This window comes from Athene noctua, chromosome 5 (assembly GCF_965140245.1).
Source record: "Athene noctua chromosome 5, bAthNoc1.hap1.1, whole genome shotgun sequence".
NCBI lineage: Eukaryota > Metazoa > Chordata > Aves > Strigiformes > Strigidae > Athene > Athene noctua.
Genome location: NC_134041.1, coordinates 34,523,816 through 34,550,466, shown reverse-complemented (window position 1 = coordinate 34,550,466; position 26,651 = coordinate 34,523,816). Strand labels below are relative to the sequence as shown.

General features: G+C 43.9%; 2 protein-coding genes across 5 annotated transcripts in view; one reads left to right on the top strand and one right to left on the bottom strand.

Annotated features, from left to right (window-relative positions):
* Positions 1-9,281, top strand: part of EDEM3 (ER degradation enhancing alpha-mannosidase like protein 3) — a 31,819-nt gene extending 22,538 nt beyond the window's left edge. Inside the window, exons 15-21 of one of the 2 annotated variants that reach the window (XM_074907051.1) lie at positions 513-667; positions 1,451-1,604; positions 2,115-2,309; positions 3,058-3,223; positions 3,721-3,906; positions 4,777-4,824; positions 5,464-9,281. In XM_074907051.1, coding sequence (XP_074763152.1) covers positions 513-667; positions 1,451-1,604; positions 2,115-2,309; positions 3,058-3,223; positions 3,721-3,906; positions 4,777-4,824; positions 5,464-5,870 — 1,311 coding nt within the window. In that variant the 3' untranslated portion in view covers positions 5,871-9,281. The remainder of the gene's footprint in view (positions 1-512; positions 668-1,450; positions 1,605-2,114; positions 2,310-3,057; positions 3,224-3,720; positions 3,907-4,776; positions 4,825-5,463) is intronic. The other variant, XM_074907052.1, reaches the window with a different exon arrangement.
* Positions 9,282-21,995: 12,714 nt separating this feature from the next.
* C5H1orf21 (chromosome 5 C1orf21 homolog) overlaps positions 21,996-26,651 on the bottom strand; it is a 125,830-nt gene continuing 121,174 nt past the window's right edge. For all 3 annotated transcript variants that reach the window (XM_074907046.1, XM_074907047.1, XM_074907048.1), the window contains one exon: positions 21,996-22,760. In XM_074907046.1, the coding sequence (XP_074763147.1) occupies positions 22,722-22,760 (39 nt within the window). In that variant the 3' untranslated portion in view covers positions 21,996-22,721. The remainder of the gene's footprint in view (positions 22,761-26,651) is intronic.

Here is a 26,651-nt window from a genome sequence, read left to right as displayed (position 1 = left end):
AGAATCTTTTTTTTGTATGAAAAGATGTGACATTCTTATTAGTATGAAGCAAGAACGACCTAAGGCCAGCAGCTGGTCCACTCAGCATAAAGTACAATTTCAGCATCATCTTCCTTTAGTTCTCTGGCACGTAAAAGTACAGGGGCTCTAGCTGTGTCATGAGCAGACTTGAGAAGTGCTGTTTGCAACTGAGGATTAGCTGTTTCTGCAAAAAATTTCTAGTAACTGTGGATAGAAGTTTGGTAAGTTACAAATTAGAACTGGTGTTATATTTATCTATCCCTAGAAGGAGGTTGTAGTGCACTGGTTACCCTTTATTATTGCAACATGTGGCACAGAGGAGTGATGTATTCTTCATTCCTGGAATCCATGGGGTTGTAGGACATTTACTGCATTCAGCCACTGTATGTCCTGAGTACACAGATTACTTAAGGGTAGGTCTGTCTGTTGATTTTCTTTGTATACAAATGTAACCTTCATTTTTGATAGAGTATCTGTTCCTTTCATTTTAGACTACAGAATACACAGAGCTGGATGACAGCAACTTTGACTGGACCTGTCCAAACACCCAGATTCTTTTCCCAAATGACCCTATGTTTGCTCAAAGTATTCGTGAACCTTTGAAAAATGTGGTGGATAAGAGCTGTCCGAGGGGTATTTCCAGAGCGTAAGATGAATATTTTCTGTCTTTTGTTAGTGTAGGAGTGAGTGGAATTGTGTTTGTTATGCATGGGAGGAGAAATACGAGATGTATTAGAGCTTGTTCTGCTAAGTTTATAGTCCTTTCAGAATGGATAGCCTAGTTAAGGGAAAAATCAGTGACGTTTTCTCTGGCATCATCAGCAAGACTTGCTAATTCCTGATGGAAATGAAGTAAGTCTTTCAAAGCTAAAGGAGCTTAATGAGCAACCTAATCCAAGTGGAAATTATAGCCCAGGTATTACGGGAAGCATGTCTCTGAGTTGTGAAATTAATTTCTGTAGTCTCTTGAACAGTTCTGCAACTCTTCTTTGTAGTAAACAAATAAATCGTGCTACTGTACATAACTTCATCTGTTTTGAAAAAATATAGGACAGTCTGTTAAAGCTGAGGAAGTTTATCCTTCTGACTACCTCTTTGATATTTATGCTTCATGAGTAAAGCTGAGTAGCAACTGTATGAGGAAAACTGGTTTTAGTCCTACGATAATGCAGACTATTTAGAAATGAGAGATAGTGTATGGTAGTTTTGTTATTAACACTGCATGTGCTTTTTTGCACTACAGAAGTATTGATACTATTGACAACCTTTAAGAAAGGTAGTTTGACTGAGAATTTGCATTCCTGTGATCAAGCTTGTACTCAACATTATCCCGAAGAATTCTAGTCTTGTGGTGGTAGGAATAATGTGAGAATTACATTTCAAGAATAATCTGGTTTTTAAAGCTTTGCTGTGTAATATCTTTTGGCAGAGAAGAAAGTTTGGGAAGTGGACCAAAACCACCATTGAGAGCGAGAGATTTCATGGCCAGTAATCCTGAACACTTGGAGATACTGAAGAAGATGGGAGTCAGTTTGATTCATCTAAAAGATGGAAGAGTACAGTTAGTACAGCATGCAGTGCAAGTAAGACCTGACAGTACTTTTTTGGAAAACTTTCAGTAAAAAAGTACTAACAATGATATTTGACACTTAGAGGTTCGGGAAGAACAGCCAGACTGTGAAAGGAGGCACATGAGCTGGATATGCAACTATATTTAGCAGGTTAATATTTTGCCTCAGCAACACTTTTAACTAATTTTTCATTAAATTAAATGGAGGCTGTTCATGTCAAAGTGATGTAGCTAACAGCATCTTGTCTGAAAATGCTAGCTTGTGCTGTGAGATACTTCCATTTGTTTAGGAGGTCTATATGTTTGTATGTTTTCAGTCTTCTGGGTGGTGGAGGCACTAAAAGGTTAACTTCCTTATTTGAAATGATCCATGAGTGCCAGTGAACTTCCATTCTGTATTCTAAAATCTTTATAGCCATGGCCAAAGCAAACATAACTTCAATTTATTTTTTTTTCCCCAAGTTTCTCAAACATTTAAGTAGTTTATTGTTTCTTTACTGTTTATTGTTTCTTTACTACTCAGGCAGCAAGTTCACTTGATGCTGAAGATGGCTTACGGTTCATGCAGGAAATGATTGAACTCTCCAGTCAGCAACAGAAAGAGCAACAGCTACCTCCTCGCGCTGTTCAAATTGTTTCCCATCCATTCTTTGGCAGGGTGGTCTTGACTGCTGGACCAGCACAATTTGGGATGGACTTATCCAGACACAAAGCAGGGGTATGTAAGATGTGTATGTGATCTCTTCCTAGCTTTCTGTTACTTTCCTTATTGCATAAGCCTAAATTTTTCAGTACTGGTACTATTTCAGGGTGGCCAGCTAGAGGGTGATCAATTAATTACAGTGGTTAAAATGACAAGGCACAGCAGTGACAGTCTTTTTGATAAGTGGCTTATTGGTCTGTGGCCCATGCTCTGCTCCCAAGTCATCATTTAGGATTTAAAATGTATGGTTTCTTTGAAACAACTTTATATAATCTGGAGTGCGTATCTTAAGACATGTAATTTTAGGAAGGCTTTCCTGCCATGTCAGCCATGACTTTGCAGAAGCCTATTTAGAGTAGGCTGTTCTTACGCAAGCTTTTATAAAAGGCTGTGTCTAGATGGAAGAAGAAAATATCACAGAGGCAATGGTCCCTATTGGAAGCAGTAGGAAAACCGGATGATTTCAATTGGGCAAGATGAAACCCCAAAGAGGAGTTCCAGACTCACAGTTCACAGAAGAAAATTTTCCAGAGACAACTGTTCACAGGTATAGACAAAATACACTGAATATGAGAATTAGGTTTTCACTCAGTTGTTCTTTGCTTCTTAAAAATCTGACTTCAAGGTTAAGATTGCATTCACTGACAGTAGACAACACTACATGTGTTGGATAACTGAAGAAACAAAAAAGCTTAGGAATCTTTTGCAAGCTTGAACCTAGTGCTATAATTCTCTCTCTTTTTGTTTTTGTTTTTCCAAACAGACAAGAGGATTTGTTGCAACCATTAAGCCGTATAATGGATGCTCAGAGATTACTAATCCTGAGGCAGTGAAAGAGAAAATTGCTCTGATGCAAAGAGGCCAGTGTATGTTTGCTGAAAAGGCACGAAACATTCAGAAAGCTGGAGCAATAGGAGGCATTGTTATCGGTAAATAAAATTTTAAGTTCTTAAAATCTTCAGTGTGTATAGATGTGACCTGTATTTTACAAATTTGAAGATACTGGAGAGCTGACAAGAAGCTGTTAAACTCTTTGAGATGACAGTACTCCAATGCAGAAATTGTGCTTTCAGAAGATAAATGTTTTGGTTTTGTCCGGTTCTGTACAGAAAGTGTAGCTAAACAAATGGAATGGGTGATTGTTACAGTTTTTGCAAATTAAAAGTTGTTATTTTAAGGATTAAAGTTTTGCAACAGTGCTGTCTATTAACTGCTGAGGAAGACTTGAGATGCAAATGAGAAATGTTAAGGGAAACAAGTAGACAAGTTGACTTTTGCTTTTTACAACCAACTTGCTATTTTCTGCCTGGTATCCTCTTAACTGAGCAGTAGAAAGCTGATGAAAAAGTCTGCTGAAGTTGAGAGTGATAGTCTGTTTATCTAACAAGAGGTTTGCTTGCTTTTCCTTTTGTGTGCATCTGACTAGATGACAACGAGGGAAGCAGTAGTGACACAGCTCCTCTCTTCCAAATGGCGGGTGATGGAAAGAATACGGATGATATCACAATTCCCATGCTCTTCCTCTTCAACAAGGAAGGAAACATTATACTAGATGCAATCCGGGAGTATGAGGCTGTGGAGGTGCTCCTTTCTGATAAAGCAAAAGACAGAGGTAAGATTAGTGGTTATTTATACAAATTCATCTCCCATGTGTGCCCTGGCACAATGTGAAATGTACAATAGTGATTTCTACTGCTGCCAAAAGGGGCAAACTTGTTAATTGGTAGCTCTAGTTTTCTATTTGACATTGGTATTAGTTTTTTCATAAGAAAGCCATGATCTGGCATGTGTGAGTATCCATTCTCCCCTCAAGTTAACATTAACATCCAGAAATGCTGTTTGTAAGTTAAGTGTCAGTTTGACTAATGAGAAAATACAGCCTTTTGGATTCCTTTTGAACCCTTTTTGTCATAATCTTCTTTGAAGTAGTGTCAGGAATAGTTTAAGTATTTTCAATGCCCTACGTTGTAAACGCCTTTCCCTTATCAAGCTCCCAAGTGACATTTATGGTACCCAAAAGGAAAGAGACAACTGTTACAACTATTTTGCCTATCTAAGGAGAAGTGGTTATTATGAGAAATAAGGCTGCTGACCTCCGATGTTTTGCAGGTTTTTCTTGTATAATACAGGAAAATTGCGAGCTAATACATTCCCAATTACTATGTTTGCATATGGCAGAAAATTGTAGGCTTTCCTTTTGTAAGCCTTCTTCATAGCACTGCTTTGTCCAAGCAGAGTATGTAAGAACAAGTATCTCTAGTAAACCAGTGACAGTGTTTATTTTCTGCACTTATGCAGAGGTGATATGCTGAAAGGTGCAGTGTTGTTTTTTTTTTATAGCTGCTTACAAATTCTCCCTGTTTATAACTATGGTTAAGCTGCTTTAACAAAATACTAAATACAAAAGATGGCTCTGCATTTGAGGATTTGTAATCCATATCTGCTTCTTCCCCACTCCTTGTGCTTCCGTTTGGAATCCAAGCAACAATCTTTAAAGGTAAAAAGATTCCAAACTACATTATTGATAGAAGTAAGTATCCCATGTTAAAAATGGCATATGCAGTTAAACTCTCTAGAAGTCTTGAAATATTAGTGTCTTCTAGCTATAAACATCAAACTCCAGAGATCTGGATGGTTAAATCATACAGCTATCGTAAAGTTACAAGCTAAATCAGTACTTGAGATATGTATGTTAATTGCTTTGTGTGGGGATGTGCTGATAGAGGCTTCAGCTTTGGCTCTCTCTAATTCACAGTTCAGTAAACTTACAAAACTCTGTTTGTCTCCCACTTGCTTAGATGTGGGATCCTGGTGGATGTGGGAGTGATTTAAAATCTGGTATTAAAGTTCAGTGCACACAGTGGGTATTTGCGTAAGATCGAGGGATGGTAACTAGCACTGACACAGAATTCACTACTGAAGTTTGAGAAGTGACACGTTTCACTATATTGTTTGCCCTCGTTTAAAATGTGTTTAAATGTCTTCCCTCCCTTCCCTCTGTAAAATATGTTTCTTAATAAAATTAAATTTTCGTATCAATGGAAAGTCCGCACATCCTTAATTAAGGAAATAAAGCCAAGGGAAGTGGCATTGCTTCTGATATATATAATAAAATGCTGCCTTTCCTAGTGTTTTTTTCAAAACGTTTTTCTTTTCTCCTCTCTCAAAGACTTGGAAATGGAGAATATGGACCAGAAATTATCTGAAAACGATTCACACAAAGAGAATTCAGAAGAAGCTGCTGCAGCATCTCAGGATGTTGGTGCGGTCAGTGAGGAGCCTGAAGAAGGAGAAAATTCTGATGTTACTGACGCTGATTCTTTATCTCCTGCTCACACAGACAGTGACAGCATTTCCATTTCAAATCAGGATGCCTACGTCCCTGGAACCGATGGGGCCAGTGCTCTGGAGCCAGCATGTACACAAGGGGATAACCAGCCTCAGGAACAAAAGACTGAGACGGGGTCAAATTCTAAAGTTAACTGGGATAATAAAGTCCAGCCTATGGAATCCATATTAGCAGACTGGAATGAAGATATAGAAGCATTTGAAATGATGGAAAAGGATGAGCTATGACTTGTAATCATAACTTATTTGTTAGTAAACAAACGGAGAACTCTTTGGGTAGAAGTGAGGCCCTGATATCTGAGAACTAGAAAACACCTTCAGTATTGTGATGAGCAACCAGGTTTCACCTGGAAATTACCACAGAAATCCAGCACGCGCTCTTTGTATTGTTTTAATTTTTTCCTGTTTAAAAATGGGAACGTGCAATTGAAGCATTTGCCTGGCTCCACTGCACAGTGCTGTAACCCAGGAGCTCATGCAGGGAATGAGCCTGACTTCTGCATTCCAGGCTCTGAGAGGTCACGCTCCCTTGGTTTCTGGAAAGCAAAAGTTGAATGTGTTGGGGTTAACACACCACGTAACGGTTATCGCTGAGAGCACTTGAAGGCAGTAGGTCAGCCACCGTTCTGGTTGGAGCGAAGGTGTGTTTTCTCTGATCTCTGCCGAGATGAAAGCCTTCATTGATAGCAGCAGGTGAAATTGTTTCCAGTTGTTGTGTCTTTAAGACATGGCTAGAAGCAGTTTGATTTTTGTCCTGACACATTCTACTGAGGCATAGTAGTGTTGCTCATCACTCCTTCCATCTGTTACCGTGAAGAATGACCATGATGACATGCGAGTGTTCCCTTCTCCGCTTTCGACTAGAGAAACTGTATAAACCAAAGGAAACGTGTACTTTGGAAACTAAGGGAGCTTTGGGCTCTACCAGGTTGTGGTAGTTGTACCATGTTGTGAAAGTTATGCTCAAGCTTAAGATAAATTGGACAAGGCAGATGTTGAGTTACAGGTATTTCTTTTGGCCTTCCAGGTTGAAAAACTCATTCTACCCCAAGATACAGAATTTAAACTGGCAATATTCTCTGAAAGGACACTAAACAGAACTAGTTCAGCTATAACAAAAAAATCTTGCTTTTTCTACAATTTGACTTCTAACAGCTTGACTTTGTTGCCATTTTTTTATATGCAACTTCTCTACTTGTGATACTTCAGGCAGTGAGGCCAGTACCAGTAATGAAGTGCAACAATTTTGGCTGTTGGGTCCATAGTTCACAGTGTAGTGGTGTGAGCTGCAAGGGTGACTGGTATGTTACTCTGGGCTTGGGGAGTTTGTCACAGGTAAGTGTGAGTCCTAATCTGTTATCCCTCTTATGAAAAACATTATTTAAATAAAAATGGGGATGTTTAAACAACCGAGAGACGTTTTGACTGTGTCCAAAGAAACTGCCAAAAACTAATTAACTTCATTTATATAAACTGCTTTTAGTTAATTGTGGTTCAAAGAATTGTTTTATATTAAAGAGTAAATTAACACTGCCTGTATGCTGCACCAGTCTAAAAATGAAGGTTTATGTTCATCTTTGCAATGGAAAGAAGGAAAAAAAAAACCAAAACAAAACAAAAGCCCCGATCTGAATTGCACCTTTCATTTAGCTGATGAAATTATGTGTGCTGAATATGCAACTGTTAATTAGTACAGCCATACTGTATTTATTTATGTATACTCCTGTACAGTGTGAATGGAGAAATCCCAGGCAAATGTTGTATACGTGTGTACTTAATGACACTTGCTTTCAAGAGTATCAAAATGCACAGGCACCTTTTGAGAGCATGACAGTCAATCAGAATATTATCCATAAACTGAATGATAACTTTAAATCACTAGAGTAGGAGGGAATTTCAAGGAGGAAATGAAGCGGTAGTGGAATAGTGAATAAGTGTCCTTTTAAATAAATTAGCTTTTAAATGTAGTTATAATTCCTTTGCACAAATAACTGTATGGAGGTTTGGACTGAATGAGTAGGGCGTGAAGCAGCTGGGGTTTTTCAGTTGAAGGTTTTTTTTGTTTCTGTATTTTTTATGTGAGTTTCCTCATGTGAGGCATTTGATCATGGGAGCCTTTTAAGTGTCCTTCGGTACTGGGAGCCCCAGCCTGCACCCGAGGGATGCTGCGCTCCCCCGGTGGTGCCTGGGCTCTGAGTGACATGGCCAAGTGCAGCAGCTGCAGGATCAAAACCGTCAGGTGCAGATCAAAAGTTTTCACTCTGATCTTTCCTTTGATCTGTCAGTGCTTAGTGCCACAAAAGGAGCATTTTTGTTCCCATGTTCTTTGACACGGACTACATCTTCATCCTTGTTAACTCTCTTGGTGGAGATAGAATTATTTTTATAGCTATAGAGGCCCTCAGGTCATTATGTTATGACTGTCAATATAGCAACTAAGGTTTTCTTTTTTTTACTTGGAGAAAATTTAGGTGTAGACGTAAAATTTTATTAAAAGATTAATTTTCTTTGCCATTACCAGCTCATTTTTATTTAACTGCTTTTTCCACATCTATTGCTAAAGCAGCAGACATTGGCTCTCCATTTAAGGGATTTTGAATGATCCCAGAACTCCATATGGATTTGAAGCATCATTTTGGTGGTGGCCTACCTCAGATAACTGTTGCCTCCTTCCTTTTGGGTTGGTTTTTTGTTTCCCTTTGGTTTGTTCTACTTTACCTTTGAAACCATCATGAGAGCCATAGCTTTGTTTACAGAACTGAACTGGGTAAGGTTGACCTTTTGGGAGAGAGGACTAAATTGAGGAGGCAGTTTTATTCAGGTTATTTTCACTTTGTATTTCCCTACGAGGAAATAGGCTTTAGTTTAACCTTTTCATATTGTTCTGGAAATAGTTCAGTTTTCTGTCACTGTCATCTTAAAAAGCGAGAAGAATGTATTCATCAAAAAAATAAAACCTTTTGGAGAGGGGAGTAAGTGTTCTTCCCAGATTTTTAAAAGTCTGCTCCCTCCATGTAGAATACTGCTTGTACAACATTAATCAGTAATCACCTCTTTCTTTGTATAGTATTGTACATTTTTCTGTGTGGTATTGAACACTGAAGAAATCAGGAACTAGCACTTACTCCATGCCATGTAATTCAGATCAGCCAATTAATTTCTCATTTGATCTTAGAGGAATCTTCTTAATTGTTTACATTTATTGTTTCTTAATGAAGTTTTAAAATGAGCCCAGCTTTGTTTCTTCTTCTGCCAGCGTACCTGAAGGCGTAGTGGTAGGCATGAATAAATGTATGTTGAGAAGTTAAAAATGGGACATCTTATGCAAAAGGCATCAGTCAGAACATAGGGGAAAAAAAACATTCTGTGAATGAAATATTGTATGTTCAGATTTTATAAGATTATTTTTTTTTTTTAGCCAGCCCAATTTACAGCCGTATATTTTCTTATGAAAGATGTCTAATAACAGGTGCTGTAACACTATTGTTGGGTTTTACTGTCTGGTGGTAAGTGTATACAATATTTCTAAGGGCAACTATGTACTGTGATGTAAAAGTCTGGGCTAAAATGTATATAATCCGTGTACATAATTGTGTACTTGATTATAATTGATTGTAAAGATTTAATAAAATGTAAATATTCTGGTCAAGCTGTGCTAAACTGCCACTAATTTACCTTGACTTTAGCAAGGCCTTTGACACCATTTCCCACAGCATTCTCCTGGTGAAACTGGCTGCTCGTGGCTTGGATGGGCACACGCTTCGCTGGGTAAAAAACTCTCTGGATGGCCGGGCCCAAAGAGTTGTGGTAAGCGAAGTTAAATCCAGTTGGTGACCAGTCATGAGTGGTGTCCCCCAGGGCTCGTTTTGGGGCCACTCCTGTTTAACATCTTTATTGATGATCTAGACAAGAGGATCGAGGGCACCCTCAGTGAGTTTGCAGATGACCCCAAGTTGGGCGGGAGTGTTGATGTGTTCGAGGGTAGGGAGGCTCTGCAGAGAGACCTGGACAGGCTGGAGCCATGGGCTGAGGCCAACTGGGGAGTTTCAATAAGGCCAAATGCTGGGGGCTGCCCTTGGGCCACAACAACCCCCAGCAGCGCTACAGGCTTGGGGAGGAGTGGCTGGAGAGCTGCCAGTCAGAGAGGGACCTGGGGGGGTTGATTGACAGCCGGCTGAACAGGAGCCAGCAGTGTGCCCAGGGGGCCAAGAAGGCCAATGGCATCCTGGCTTGTGTCAGCAATAGCGTGGCCAGCAGATCTTACCCCTGTACTCAGCACTGGTGAGGCCGCCCCTCGATTCCTGTGTTCAGTTTTGGGCCCCTCACTACAAAAAGGACATTGAATGACTCGAGCGTGTCCAGAGAAGGGCAACGAAGCTGGTGCAGGGTCTGGAGCACAGGTCTGATGGGGAGCGGCTGAGGGAACTGGGGGGGTTTAGTCTGGAGAAGAGGAGGCTGAGGGAAGACATTATCACCCTCTACCTGAAAGGAGGGTGCAAAGGGGGGATGAGTCTCTTGAACCAAGGAACAAGCAACAGGACAAGAGGGAATGGCTTCAAGCTGTGCCAGGGCAGGGTCAGACTGGCTCTTAGGAAGCATTTCTTTCCAGAAGGGGTTGTTGGGCGTTGGAATGGGCTGCCCAGGGCAGGGGGGGAGTCCCCATCCCTGGAGGGGTTGAAGAGTCGGGTTGACCCAGTGCTGAGGGATATGGTGAAGTTGAGAACTGTCAGTGTGAGGTTAAGGGTTGGGCCAGATGGTCTTCAATGTCTTTTCCAACCGAGATGATTCTGTAATTTCTGAATTGCCTGCCAGCTCTGTTTGCCTTAATTTTGAGCAAGGCCCTTGGTCGTTGCGTCAATACTGTCCCACATCTTTATTAGCAACCCTAATGAGGGGTGGGCGCAGACTCGGCAGGGCAGTCAGTCCCTGGCTGGCAGCGCTGCTCTCAGGGGTCCCTGGGGAGCAGGAGAAAGCACCACTGGGGCCTGGGAGGGGTCGGCACCCAGGAGGCTGGAGCCCTGAGCCCTGCCCCAGCTCTCGCAGGAGCCCCTCGCAGGGCCACCAGTGGGCATGCGGCCTCCCTACCAGGAGGGTACAGGGGAGCACAGCTGTGGATGAAGGTAATGGAGATGCTGTGATGCAGAAGATTCAGAAATAAGTGATAACTTTCCACTCTGAGAGTGGCCAAACACAGAGATACTACATATAATCAGAGCACCACCTTTTCAGTATAAAATTAGAAGTGGCCTGGAAAGGGTCTCAGCAACCTCCTCTAATTGAAGTATTTCAACAACTCTTACTCTTTTTTCTTTTTTTTTTTTTTTTTAAATCCATTCCTGCAGTAAGAATACAGATCCTCAAAAGTTCATTTTAAGTATGACTACTTCTGAGCGTGTTTTCATTAGAATTAAAGAAAAACAGGTTTCTCTTGGGCCTGATTAGGTATGTCTCAGAGGAAACATACTCCATCATCCTTCCTTTGTTATCAGCTGTTCTTGACACCTCAACTCCCGTGAGCTTTTCCTCCATGGAAGTCAGGATTAAGAAAATAAAAGATGCAGGAGCCCTAAATGTAACTCTTTGTTCAAGTGTTTGGCAGTGCTGATGATATTCATTAAGCAGAAACCATTACCAGCGTCACCAAGTGTAGTGCTAAATTTCTTCAACCTACTCTTACAGGAGAATCAGTACTTCAGGGACTGGAGTATTTTGGAGGAAAGGTACCTTCTGCCTTCCTCATCCCTTGAAGGTCTTAAAGCTGGGGTACTCTAAAAGCATTTTGGTCTGTGGGGCGTACAGCCATGTAGTAGGTCTTCCTCAAACAGCTGCCTGCTGCCCATCGGCCCTGCAGGGGCATCACCAGCTGCTGCCCTACTCACAGGCTCCATGTTGTAGCAGCGATGGGCAGACAAACGGCTCAGTGCAGCAGGGCAACGTGACTCAGAGCTGGGCAAACAGAATGGAGTCCAGTGCAAACCTAGGTCTTTGTAGTAAAGGTTTAATAATAAAAAAGATTACCACAAGGAAATATGCAAAGAGATGAAAAGAGGAAAATGGAACACTGGTATGAGCAGACAAATACATTGACATGTATTGTGCTCCTCTGTGGCACCTCCTGGGAGTGGATGATGGTGGGTGAGGACTAAGCCAAGGACAGGGCAGAGGGGTTTAGACCAAATCTGTCAGGACTAATATCTCCAGCACAATAGAACAGCCCCTCATGTTTTCCCACCTTTCTTCAGAATCATCATGGCCTCCCATCTGCTTTGCTTTCCTGCAGGGATGCCCCATCCCTCCCTCCCTCCCTGGCTTGTTCATGTTCTTCCCCATCTGTCTGTTGACCAAGTGTTGAACTAATACCCCAAAACCAGGCTGAGACATTCAGCCTCTGCAAGCACCTGCACCCAACCCATGGTCCTAGGCCATCTGTGGTGCTGCCCATGCAGGCAGAGGGATGAGGTTCATTAAAAGAAGCACCAGTTCTACAAAACCCTGGCCCTCTTCGGCAGACAACATGCTCACATGCGAAACCAGAGCCCAAGACTCAGTGCAGGAGGTTTTAACCCGTTACCTGTCCTGCTGCTGGGGCCTTGCAGGTGGTGGATGGGCACTTGGGAGGTCGGAACAGAGCCTCGAACGGCAGCAAAGACATCTCTTTCTTGTAGTTGGGTAACTGCAGAGATCTTGGAGCAAACCCTTAGCGAACTGCATTACTTTTTACTGGGGGAAAAAAAAAAAAAAAAAAAAGGAAAAAACTGTCTTAAAGGAAATTTCTCTCTTAACAACACCCTCCCGCAGTACTGAGGATCTGGTTTTCTTTTTTCCATGTTCATCTACACCACCTTGCCAGCCACAATGCCCAGATACTCTTTGGCATAACAAGGAGTCACTGTCCCATTGCACATGGCCTCCAAAAAGGCAAAAATATCAGCAAAATTAACAGCCAAGGTGCCACCCAGTCCTGCCCCTCTCTGTATTTCCTTGAAATCAGGAATATTTGTTATATATTTCTGCCTCTGAATGTGTTCCTGACATTCCTTCTCCACAGTGCTGACACAGTTCCTGACATTCCTGCTCCTGTGCACTGCTCATTGCACAGATGCACAAAGGGTAAGGGAAGCACAGTGGCATTAGTACATCACACCTCCTGCTAAAACTATCCTTAATAATTACTTTATGCCAATAGCTGTATTGATGGGCTATTACTCCACTTTCATTTCCACTTTCCAGTTAGGTCACCCAAAGCTGGAGGACTTCAGTAGCTCTCACAAAAACTCGGCCTCAGCTACTGCTTGTCCCAAGACCCATCATTCACATCATCCTGAAGCTGCCAGTGGCAGGAGTCCCATTTTCTTCTGCTACATAAAAAGGTAATGTTAATAAACCTTCCCAGATGGAATGGTTCTATAAAACAGCATTTGCTTGGGAAAGTTCACCCAAGCTGTTAAAACCCCAAGACAGGCAAATTCATCTTTATTAATCCTTTGGTGGAGCAAACAGCACGATGGCACCAGGGCCAGCCCAACTGCAGAGGCATTTAAGCCAAATTTGTGCAAAAAAGTGTGCACAGTACTCAGTGGTACCCACACGTGTTCTCGAGGACCACCCCGAGATAGCTCGGGCACCCCACTGGCTGCGACACCAGGACAGACCTGATGGCAGCAGTGCAGGGCAGGGAATGAGAAGAAATACAGAAAAAACAGTTTCACCGTTCCTTAAAACATCCTACCCGAGCATTTCTCTGCCTTCACACTCTTCACTGGGTGCTGCCATCGCCTTTGCAGCGCTTGGGGCTGCCAGCACGGGGCTGGGAAGGGGTTGCTAGGCTTTGGGCACAAGTCCTGGCCAAGGGGGATGCTCAGATGATTACGCAGGGACATGTGGATCTGGTGGAGTGGCAAAGTGGGTGAGAAGAAAAGAGCGTACTGAATTTGATGCATTTTAGGATTTCTTTATGGATCTCTCCTTGCAGGCAGCAGGGTGGTAATAGACTAAATGTTGAGCATTAAGAGACTCCCCTCCGCAGCAAAAGCCATTTCCCCATCCCTCCTCTGGCCCAATGCTCCTCACATTCTGGTCTAAGAAAATTAGCAAAGAATGCCTAGAAAGGCTTAAGGGGAAAAAAAGGCAAAAGATGTGCAGGAAAGGGCAAAAAAAGCATTTCCGACAGAGGCCGGCTCTCATGGCTGTTTTATGTAACTGAGCACGTGACCTTCCACATTTATTTTTGGGCCTGACAGGGGATATCTGATTGCCAGGCAGAAAGCATCTCTGTTAAATGATGTCAATCTTCGCCACACTGGCATTACAGCATCATAAAAAATTACATAGCTGCTATTTTGGGTAGCAGCTCCCTCCGACTCAGTGAGTAAATGCATCTCCATATGACTCACTCTGGGGGATTATTAATAGACACAAAAGCAGAATGCCAAAATTCTGAGAATATCACTCAGTTCCCACATGTAGCTTTCTAGTTTCTCACAGCAATCACACTCGAGAACTTTTTGTCTCAAGATTTAATTTTTTTACATGTATATACGTGGGGAAAAAAATCTTCTATTCAACTCACACCTTTAAGGCTCGGCAGGAGGAAGAAAGTCTGCAGTGATGGAGGATGCTGGTTGCTCAAGCCCTGGGTGTGCAGGGTACCACACAGCAGCCCTGCACCACTCGCCACACTAACACCCACACAGGGCAATTCTTCTTGCTAACAGACCCGCTAAGGCGAGGCTGCCACTATTAACAAAGCTCCAAATAAAAGCTCAGCAATCCTGAATTAAACAGAAACCATCCAGGACGGCAGAGCAGTGGGGAAGAAGCAAATCGTTATGAGCGGGAAGAAATCACACGCTTCTCCTCTTGCTGTGTGACAGCTGGTGGGTAAGTCAGCGACAGGCAGCCACTGTCGGATGAAGATACGGATGAAGATACTCAACCCCGAGCTCACCCTGCCCTGGGGACACCTTCTTCGTTCAACCAGCTTTTCAGTAATTAAGGTAAAAGTCATGAGTGGGGTCCTCTGCACTGTCCTGGCCCTGCTGCCACACGAAATTGCTGCGCTTAAATAGCGTCAGCTTTGGTAACGTGGGCAAACCTTTTAAAAAAAAGGACACTTTTTCCTGTAAAATGTTCTGTTGGTGTTTACAACACTGCCAAAATGCTGTCATGGGTGCAGGGAATAGGTGTCCATGAGGATGGTGTTATAGTTGGCTTTTATGAAGCAGGTTCACAGTCCCACACGTTTGTGATGATGATGAAGAAGCAGAAGAAGATTATGATCATGAGGAAGATGATGATCACTCTGCCACCTTCAAGCTCAAAGCGAGCATTTACCTGGATGTCATGGGTAGAGGTATGCAGCTAAATTTCAAGAAAAAAAAAAAAAAAAAAAGTAAAGCAAAGACATGAACTTTTTTGAATTCTACCAGCTTCCACATTTTGCAGTTCCCCTGAGCTGGGACTTCTTTCCCTTTGCCACAACAGCACAGTAATAATAATATGAATTTTTCACTTGGTGCTTACCCAACTTTTTGGATGTTTGACCTGAAGGCAAATAACATGTCCCTCTAAAACCATCCCTGCACTCCCTGCCCCCTCCCCTTCAAACATCTACAGAAACAAATTAAATAGAGAAACATTTCAGTCTGAAGAAGGAGAGTTTCCCAGCAGTATCAGGCCTCAGAGCAAGGGCTTCTAATGCTAAAAAACTCCAAAAGCATCCTCCATAAAGTCATATTGGTAGGAAGGTAAACAAATCTGTGCTTTCTTGGTGAACACCATAAAAATTGTCTGCATTGCACACTGACCTTGCTGCAGACAAAGCTTTTGATTTTCCTGGAGTACAAGTTTCAAGCGCTAGTTATTTTCCCCTGGGCTGTGGCTATCCCAGACAGATAAAAGCTTCTTTGGAACATGGGGCTGTTGCTCAGACTCCTCAATGTCCCATACAGTGTTTGAGTCAGGGCACTGGTGTCACTGAGTCACAGATTCATAGGATGGTTTGAACTGGTAGACCATACAGTCCCACCCCCCTGCCACAGGTAGGGACACCTTCCACTAGCCCAGGTTGCCCAAAGCCCCGTCCAGCCTGACCTTGAACCCTTCCAGGGAGGGGGCAGCCACAGCTTCTCTGGGCAACCTGTGCCAGGGTCTCACTACTCCCGCAGGAAAGAGTTTCTTCCCTATATCTAATCTAAATCTACCCTCTCTCTGTTTAAAACCGTTACCCCTTGTCTTACCACTACAGCTTGTAAGCCCCCTGTAAGTAGTGAAAGGCCTCAGTAAGGTCTCCCTGGAGACTTCTCTAGCCTGAACAACCCCAACTCTCTCAGCCCTTCTCCACACCAGAGCTGTTCCAGCCCTGGGACCATTTTCGTGGCCTCCTCCGGATCTGCTCTAACAGATCTGTGTCTGGTGCTGGCGACCCCAGAGCTGGACACAGTGCTCCAGGTGGGGTCTCACAAGAATGGAGCAGAGGAGGAGCATCACACCCCTGGACCTGCTGTGAGTGCACATTGCCAGCTCATGTCCAATTCTTCATCCACCAGTATCCCCAGGTCCTTCTCTGCAGAGCTCTCGCAATATCAACACTGGGGCTTGCCCCAGCCCATGTGCAGGACCTTGCACTTGGCCTTGTGGAACTTCATGAAGTTTGCATGGGCCCACTCCTCCAGCCTGTCCAGGTCCTTCCGATGACATCCCTTCCCTCTAGTGAATCAACTGCACCTCCCAGCTCAGTGTCATCCACACACTTGCTGAGGCTGCACTCAGTATCACTGTCTATGTCACTGACGAAGATATTGGCTAGTACTGGTCCCAGTATGGAATCTGGAGGGACGCCAGTGGCCCAGCCATGATCCCACAGGCAGGCACTCTGGCTGTATTGGCCCCACTGGCTTTGGCTGCCCCCTCCACACACGGTGGGGAGCCCTGGTCCTGCCGACAACCTTTCACTTCAGTGTCTTCTCCCTGCAGATATGGACATCACTTCCAGAATTCATTCACTAATTCTGGCTGAAAGGCAAGACACGTTGTAAAATGTGAGTATAAAACATGCATGCTGGACATGAAGCCTACGTGGCATCATGACTATCGCCTGTGAAGCAGCAATGCTAACCAAAGCTGTTGGTGGGACAGCGTGCCAACATCAACTGGAAATCACCACCTTTTCTTGTTTTAAGCTCACATTAAATTAGTTCCTCAGCGGATGCAAACATTACCCAGCTGGAAGCCTCTCCTATCCTGAAGGTCTGGTGTGTCAGCCAAGCCAGTCTGGAGTTGAGTCATTACTAACTCCAAGATTGAAGTGACAGGTAATTATTTTATAGAGTTGATAAAGCTGAGAACTGAATATTTATCTTCAGTCTAATTTTTGTATGACAATGGCAATGTCTCTAGAGTTCAAACATGTCTCTCTGGTATTTCACAGAATCACAGAATTGTCTAGGTTGGAAAAGACCTTTTCATGTACTCATTCACTCTTGTCTCATAACTGAGATTTTAAAGTATGTGTTGTGCTTTGTGGGCAGCTACAGTCACAAGCTGGACTTTCTTACAGCAATTGAAAGGCACATTGCAAAAAAAATAATGCAATATTGCCGATTGCTGCCTCCTTTCTCTCACAGCCGTGGCCACTGTGCCTTGTGGCAGCACCGTGCATAACCCCACCAGCTGCAGAGAAGGTCAGAGCCCGCCCGAGTGTGCGCTGGGACAGCAGGTTGAGGGAGTTTGTAGGTTGAAGATTTCACCTGTGCAGCCAGGATTTGGAAAGCACTGCTATTCCTGCTGTGCACGAAGGGATCGGGAGGAGCAGGATGGGGAGGGTTCTGTGTGGCTCATCCATGGCCACAAACAACTCCGAACAGTGGAGGATGCAAAGCTGGGTCTTCTGGGTCTCAGCAGAGAGACTTTATTAAAAAAAAGCCAAAACACCTTTGACTTCAAGCAAGGGAGGAAATTAATGTTAAGTTTTGGATGGTACAATTTTGGGGCTGAAGTCCAGTATGAGAGAAAAGTTTGTGGGAGCCAAGAAACAGCAGTATTTGTAGTCAGATAATTAATCAGCTGCTTTGCTGATCCCTTCAGGGGCATTCTGGCCAAGGTCTGCAGACTGGTTTCTCTGTTATATCTATTTGCATGCCCATCCTCTCCATCTGCCTATAGGGTTTCTGGCTGCTCATCACGCACAATACCGTAATGTCTGTGTGCTTCCCAACAGCTCCAGGCAAACAAAACACTGGCACGCATGAGTACCTCATGGAGAATCAAAGTGGATCCTGCTCTGGTCAGTCCAGGCCTGTTTTTAAAAAGAGAAGTCTAAATAGTGATTTGGAGGAATACTCAGAGGAAAGAACATTTGCTGAATGTTCCCAGTAGGACCAAGACATCCTAAAAATAACCAGCCACAGCAGCAAAAACCCAGAATGCTTCTAATACCCTGCCCAGCTCTTCATGGAAAAGTGGGAACATCTGAAAAATTTTAGAGAAGCCCCGAGTTTGTCAATATACACTCCCTAGTGGTTCCTATTGAGCTTAATTTATGTGGCCATCATGGACAATCCTGCAGTAGCTCAGTCAGTCCATCCAACTATGCAAGCCTTTCTCCTGCAAGGGGGTCTTGCCCATTTTCCTCAAATGGGATGGGCGGGGGCTTTGCTCAAGTCCTGGCACTGGAGAGAAACCACTCCTGCTCCCCCATATCACACACAGAGACCTGGCCCAGAAATTTCCTGCTGGGGGTCCTGTGGGAGAAAAGTACATGTGTCAGCATCTGAATGATGTGACATGATCGATAGCCTCTGAGATGAAAAAAGCACTAATACGTTTTTGGGCTTCTTTAATCTAATTTAGGTGCAGACTCCTGTGACCCAAGACATGCCTTGGGCCAAATGCTGCTCTTGGTTATCGCGTGATGGTGTCACAGCAAAACAATGCCTTGGCATTCAGGGTTGGTGCTGGCATCCAAGAGCAGGGTTTCCCTCACCCCCGAAAAGGCTCAGGAACACCAAATGTCAGCCTTCAAAACTAGGATGCGAGTGGCACACGGAACAGCCAGTTCTTCCTTGGACCAGATTAGAAAATTAGTATAACTAAGCCTAATGCCCAGAGTCATGTTTCATGTAGGAGGGTAAAGACTCCACCTCCTCCTGCCCACCATGAATGGACCTGCCCCCTTGGTGAGCTGTATGGAGGGTGGAAGGGTTTGGGAGGGGGCACGGGTGAAGAGAAACCTACAGTAATTAAAAAAAAATAAAGGCATCACCTTTTTAGGTCAGAGGATGTGTTACAGTAGATACAATATGGAGACAGAGAGTGACTGAAAAAAGTTGCCCAAACCTCACAGAACTAGACTGAACACAAAAACCTGTCCCTGTCCCTGGGTGCTAGTGATGGAAGCAAAAAGAAGTGTCAGCAGCCAGCCAATAAATAATTTATTTTTTCCCTAGGTGTCACTCTCCAGGTGAAACACATCTTATGAGCACTGCATCAAACTGCACCGAAAGCGTTCAATCTCAGCCGCCCTCAGCAAGCCCTGCTCCTCAGGTGAATGAGGATGATGATGATGCAGCTCTGGCATGCTGGCTTCATGCCCACCTGGGACGGAGCACCCACCTTGGCACACCTTGGAGGGACACACGCCCCTTGTGCTGAACATTTGGGACACTCTGGCACACACCCGCCATGAATAAGGCTGGATCTGGGGATGGCCACCGGCCTCTGGGACAACTCCTCCCACTCCCTTGCTCTTGCCTGGGGCTAACGCTTGTGCCATGCTCCGAGGAGGAAAACCAGCACAGTTTGAAGGGCTTTAGAGGAAGGAAAAATCATGTCAAAGGAAGAAGATCAACTGCAAAAATCCTTCACCACAATTTTCTTCAAGATCCCAGAATAGGAGTCGGAGCTTATTAAATAATGCATCAGCCTCCTAAAGAGAAGTTGGGCCCCAAATGGTTTTCTTGGTATTTCTTTTATAAGAAATCTTAAAAACCTCATTTACAACTAAGCACAGCACATCAGATATAAGCAGTTTTTCTCTTCCCATCCTCCTCTTTTCCCCCTGCTGAATACATCTGAGCAAAGTAATGTGGAGGTATGCCTGCAAGGAGAGATGCATTTTAAGCTACAGTAATCTGCTTATATTATTATAGATCCTCAGCCACTGTGTGTATGTAGACTTTTAACAAAATTTGCTACAACTTTGCAAAGGTGGAAGAAATAAAGCAGGTTAAAAACCAACATTCATCCAAGTGACCTTGTGGGTCTGTTTGTGGCATGCGCAACTTTTTACAGGGAGGGTTCGTTGGTCGTGTCCCTTTCCCAAATGCCACAAAACTCCAGTCAGGTCCCTGCACTTGTTCTGGACAGGTTTTTGCAGCAAGCTGCTGCAGAAGGCTTGAGGAGATGGTTATCCTGCTTCAACAAGCAAAGCAGTCAGCAACTAGTGGCTGAGGTGCGCAGAGGGGAGCGTCAACCTAAAGCCTGAAATGTTTAGAAACCATATTATGTTTCATAGACTTCAGACATTCAAGACTAGAAGAAGGTTTCTGCTCTAAGTTTTGTTTCCATATAAGCATGACTCCTTTTAATAGGTAACCAGCACTGATCTCTGCTTTTCCATATCCCAAAGAGTTTAAGAGCAGGTCTTCTGCCTGACCAAGAAGCTCAGTCAGCTGAAAACCATCAAGAAGCTCCTGATAATAGGTGGCTGAAAGAAACTCCATGTAAAAAAAGTTTGGTGTCTCGAAAAACCATGATGTGTCTGTACCACAGAGTTTGTATGGGGAAATTTATACACAAGACATTCAGCATCTAGAAAATGAACTATGTTTCAAAAGGATGGATCCAATTCCATCAGTCTTGTATTACTTGTGAAAGCTTTATATAGCACTTCTGAGAGAAGGATTGGGGGATCGAGCCCCAGGACTCTTTATTAATTAAAGTGTTTAAATAATTGAAATGTGCAGTCTCTTGACTCTCAGCGTGGCTACCTGCTCGAGAGCTGACATAAATTATGGAAAAAATCATATGCAAGAGGACAGAGTCATCACCTTGAGGAATCTGTAACAGATTAAATGGCTCCGTAGCTCTGAGAGATGCCAACAGCCCTAAGAAGGACAATGAGATGGGAGGAAGGTGGTGAAAACTCATCTCCAGGGAGGTTGGGATGCTTGTGAACAGCTGCATAGTCAAAGCAGATGCCGAAATGCAGTGATGATATAGGAAAATCAGAACTTGTTGGCAATCTGTGACCATTAACAGGATAAAGATGCATAAAGTGAAACCTGCCAGAGAGAACCCTGTTACTGAGCTAATGGAGCTAGGCAGTGCTTGAGTTGGAGTCCCAGTCCTGCAACACTGCAACCATTTGACTCAAACCGAGGTTGACAGAACACCAGGGGATGGAGCAGTCTGCAGTATTTAGCAACAGCTTCTACCTTAAGAAGACAGCTTGATGCTGCAGCCTCACAAATGCTGCTTGGAAAGCTGCTCTTGCAGGAGGTGCTCACATCCACTCCTGCACAAGGAAGACTAACTCCTGGATCTCTCTCCCTAGCGGGTCCTCCCTACCCCACCGCCCGACAGCCAAAGGAAAATCCAGTGCAGGGAAGGAAGTTGCTGCTTTTTTTTTGACACATTCTAGGTATGGCACAGCACCGATAGGGAACAAAATCTGATGTGGACTGTCCAACCCGGTTCAGAACAAATATTGGACTCTTTACTCATGAAAATCGCTAGTATCTTAGAGATTTTCAGAAGTCACACATGATATTTAAAGGACTTGAAACCCTTTAAAGGGATCTGATTTTCAGAAGGTCCAGTGAAAAACAGCCAATGTTAAAGGGCTTTGGGCTAAGTACCCCACTCAAGTGTTGGCAACATCAGCAAAAGATGCTACTAATGCAATCTCACGGTCTATTCCACATACATCACACACATCAGAGCAATGAAATCAATACAATACATAAACCTATGTCCTGACAAAGTTTATCCATAGGATGCAGTGCAAACCTGGCCCTCATACGGCGTCAAAGCAGGAAGAAAAATCAGCACAGGTAACAATCTCCTTTGAAATAATAAATACAGAAGGTGTATTTTTTTTTCCTTTTTTTTTTTTTTTTTTTACTCATGACAGCATTTGTTAAAAATATTACATCTGCTTTTGAGAAGGTAATATCCTCTCCCTATAATATGGAAAAATAAACTCTACAGGACACACAACAGATACCCCCAGTTGGCACAGAGCTGCTTTAAGAGATTAGATCCACACACTATATCAACACAGAGGGCTGGTTTTGCCTTCCTTGTCCCCAGACTCTTAAAACATTGTATTGTAGGAATGGTAAAAGACAAGAATACATAAAAACAGTAAAATGTTTATTTTCTTAGAAAAAAAGAGATTCAAAATGATTGTGATCACACTCCCATTCGTGCTTAGCAAAGCCAATACTGCAAGCTTAGTCCTTGATTAGGATACCTATTAAATGAAACTCTTTTTCCTCTTAAAATACAAATTCCTGCTCCTGCATCACTTCCAGTATTTCAGTGATAACGTGCTTTTAATGGATAATAGTTTCTCAGCTTCCTCTCAGCAGAGAAACAAGGCTTGCCATGGCACAAACATCCCATCTCCAAAGCTTGAAATCACCAGCATTAATAAGCACTCCGGCCCGAATGCGGACTGACAGACAGCTTAAGGGTGTTTCTTAGATGCTTGAATGTTCACTTATGGAAGCTTTGTATAACACTACCTCATCGGATAGAAAACAGGCCAGAAGCCTCAATAAAATCAACAATGTCTTTTGGATTAACTTTAAGGATTTGCTGCATATCTGGACACAGAAAAAAGTGAGAAGTTGCAACAAGTTTTAACTAGCAGCAACAAAAACAGTTCCTTACGAGTTCTTAGCAATATTCCTCATCTGTTCATTAAGAAACACTGTAACTGAATGGAGCATATAATGTGGAAATGATCTTCTTCTGTTATGTAGTGCTGTTCACTCTAGAAGACTTCCAAAAGGTCCTGACTGGGTTGTAATCTATTTACACAGTAGTATTCCTGGTGTGAGCGCAGAATTGGCACTATGTGACATCTTCCTCTTCTGAACAATAATCACGACCCTGTAAGGAAAAAAGCCAGGCAGTTTGTAAGTAACTACTTGAAGACAGAAATAACATAAATCAAGGGAGCCCTTCTTAATAATACATATCAGTTCTCTAAATTTAGGATATTAAAGTTCAGAGCTGGGTAGAAACCTTAAAAATAGGGAACAGTTCTCACAACTCCACCAACATTTCTGTAAGATTTGCATGAAACCAGGATAGGAGACCCTTCCCTTTCTGTCACTATTAAACTAATAAATTTCATCCCCTATACTGAATTCCAGGGGGAGTCCAATAAAATGATTTACAAAACTGTTTTATGTAATGATACACCATGATGGACACAACCCTACAGATCCATTGTGAAAACGTAATCTCCAAGGCAAAAGCAATGAAGCACATAATTCTATGAGCAATGCAAGTCAGCTGCTGGGGACAAGAATACCTCATCAGGATAACCTCAGCAAGAGTTTAACACAGGAGCAGAAGGTACTATTTGTATTGACATTACACTTGCACAGTGGGGGGAAACAGACTATGCTTCACAAAACATGAGTTTCTTACAGAGGAGTCATGTTACACCTTCTGTCCCGTCACAAACACAAGACTTACAGCAGCATCTATCCAGGAATTACCCTCGGGAAGTTCTGGAGAAGTCCCATCCCTCACTAGTTGTTTGTTGCAAAGCAGCAAGAAGAGGACCTGATGGGACCTACTGTTCTTGTTTCTCTACACAGGAGCAGCCTGGAGCTGAGCTTGTCAACACAAAAGCTACCCAAGATATCCTGTGTAAAACAAGTGCCTCAAATGTAGTACCAAAAATCTCAACCTCTGTGCTATTTCCCATTGTTCCCGCATGCCAACTGTATCATCCAAGCGCTTGTGTGGAAAATCCCAGCAGCTGAGCAAAGGGCTGGCAAAGAAGAAGAAAAGGACAAACACGAGAATCTCAGACAGGCAATAAAGTGTAGAAGCTCAACACCACCCTGTAAGCAGAAGAGACCAACTCAGCGGTGATAAAACGGGTGAATATATACTCACTCAAGGTGGAGTACCTAGTTGCCCCACAAATCAAAACCAATCACTGGAAAGAGGCAAGCAGAAGGGGAAAGAAAAAAATTTTAAAAAGGGAGAGATGTTTCTTGGTGCAGCAATCAGTTTATTTGGGATGCACGGCTGGGGTACATGCTGGGAACGAAGGCTCCAAAATGTCTCTGCAATTAAAATCTCATTGACGATGCTGGGATTGCAGAGCTTGCTTTGCTGGAGGGTCCACACCTGGGAATGTGTGGCACTTTAACAAACTTCTGTGGCCCAAGATTATTAGGAAAAGGGCTTCCTTAGAATGTCAACACCCCCCCACGAGACTAATCAGCCCTAATTTTAATCCAGCAATCACTGACCCAGAAAGAAAGAAAAAAAAATATTTTTTTTAAAGTAAAAGCTTTGAATCAGAAAGAAGAAATGCTGAAACACTTTGCAGAGAAGCCCAAATCCATGGGTTTTCTCCATGCCAGGAACCACAGTGCGTTTTGACAAACCCAACGAGACTAAGCTGGTGGTGATGAAGGCTTTGTCCAACATGCTTGAGAGCTGTGGCAGCCACCAGTAGTGAATGATGACTGAGACTCGGGGCTTCTCCAGGAGATTCACTTACCTGGTTTCCTGGCTTCCTGCTCAAGAGGGAGCCCCGTGGCCTATTATTCCCCCTGTGCTTTGCACTGGTGGCTATCAGTGCTGTTAAAGGCTCAGACAGATGCAAAACATGGAAGAAAGCTGTCTTGCATTTTTTCCCTACCATTCCTCCCATCATCCTTCTGTTTCTGGGTTCATTCTGCAGCAACAAGGTGCATTGCCCCTCAAAAGGATGCCAAAAACTGCTTATAAAGCAACATTCTGAAGAAGCCCTTGTCACAGCGGGGAAATGTTGCCTCTGGCATACCATCTGAAGGCTGCTGAGAGCCGGACTCCTGTTGCCAGACTCTTTATTTCCATTTTCATGCCAGTGGGGATGGAGACACATTGGTGTGTCAGAAGTGGCCTTCAAAGCCACGGGCCTGGGTTGCCACCAGGCAGGGAGCTGCCGCCAGCCCGAGCTTCCCTCCAGCCCGCTCCTTCCCGCGAGTGCGTGTGGGCAGCGGTGGCACAGCCGTAACAGGGAGGAGGGTGAAAACTGCCTGAAACACCAGAAACACCTCCCACCCCTTCCTGCAGCATGACACGCAGCTCTTCCACACACCGAGCCCTACATGGGCCTGAAACCCCAATCCAACCAGCTAATGCGATGCCCACATTGTGTTCATGCCTGACAGCACAGTGGGGAGCCCCATGCAGCCCAAAACTGCTGTATCTTTTTGCAGGGATATGCTTGAAAGTGGGGTTCGCCTCAGAGCTTGCCTCAGCAGGGACGGCAAAAAGGTTCCTGCAGCTGCTCGGCAGCTGGCTGAAGTCTCCACGTCCCCTGCCTCTCTCTGTCACAGAGCCGTACACAGGAGCACGCCACAATGTAGAGGAAGGAATGCATCTGTTACACACCGAGAACAACATCGGCACGAAGGCACGGGGGGCTGGCAGCCTGCACACAGAACTAGTGATTCTGCTTTCACTTGGGTTTTATGGCGAGTTAAGAGGACATTGCTTTTGTTTCCCAGGGGAGGAGGAAGGGCCACATCCACCCTCTCAGTGGTGGGATGTGATACAATCTGCAGAACCACCCTGCTCTGGCAGGTTTAAGCTTGTTTTCTTAGAGGTGGGAATCAGCTGTGACAGCAAGCACCCCACTTTGCACATACTCCTCCACCCATCCTGGCTGTTCTACATCCACTGCCCTGGCTACACTGCAAAGACCCACACCAACACACGCCCAGCATCTAATCCCAGCACAAACACAAAGCATGTGGGGCTCAGCCCAGCAAGGTCTGAAGCATCCTGGCCCAGTTCAGCAGGGTTAAGACCATAATAGTCTTTAAGCATAAAGGAAACAGCATTTAAGCCCTGAAGCAGCTCATGAGCGGAAAGTTAAGCAGATGCTTTAGCATCTTCTTGAAGGAGGGCTCGTGGTAAGTGAGGTCTCCTTGAGAAAATAAACAGCAATAGGTATTTATCCTAAAAAGAGCAGGAGGGGGAGAAACCATGCTAGAGGGAAACAAAAAAAAATTACTCTTTTTTTTTTTTTTTTTAAGATAAAAGCTTTTGTCTAAAGCTTCTTCCCTAATTGAATTTTTATCAGTAATAACAAGGTCAGTGTTCCTCAGGAAGATGAGAGAAAGAATAAAGCTGCCTTCCCTGCTGCACTGTATCCAACACACCGAGTTTCTCCTTGGTGCTTCTCAGGCAGAAAGGCTGGAGAGGTCTCCATGACTCGCTGGCAGAGAACTAAGGCTGCTTTGGTCCTGCTAAGCACTGTGGCCCCAGTCCAGTAAAACACTTAAAAATGTCAATTTTTGACCCCTTGGTTGTTTCAGAGGATGTCTGATAGATGAGGAGATGATACCTCAAGTGACCGCACCTGCAACCAGCAAGAGGCCAGATGGGCTTGAGATGGGGAATTATCCCAGGGGGGCTGGACAAAACCTCACTCAAACCGATGAGCTAACAGCCTACAGAGCTCATAAGGTCTTCTGAAGAAACCATACTGAAACAATGACTATGTGAAGCAGCAGCCAGAAGATGAGCTCCACAATGTGAGCAGAGGAGCTCTGGTAGTATCTGAGTGCAGACTGAAGTGATGGGGTTTTTTTGGGGAGCAGATGTGTGTCAGGGAGGAAAAGAAGAAAGCAGAGAAGGGGACAACCTCCCCAAATAGAGCAGTATCAAGGCTGGAAAATGAGGGTGCAGGATTGCCAGTCAAACCCTGTTCCCTGCTGCCCAGGGGAGCAGGCTCCTGCATCCAGAGGAGCCACAGGCACA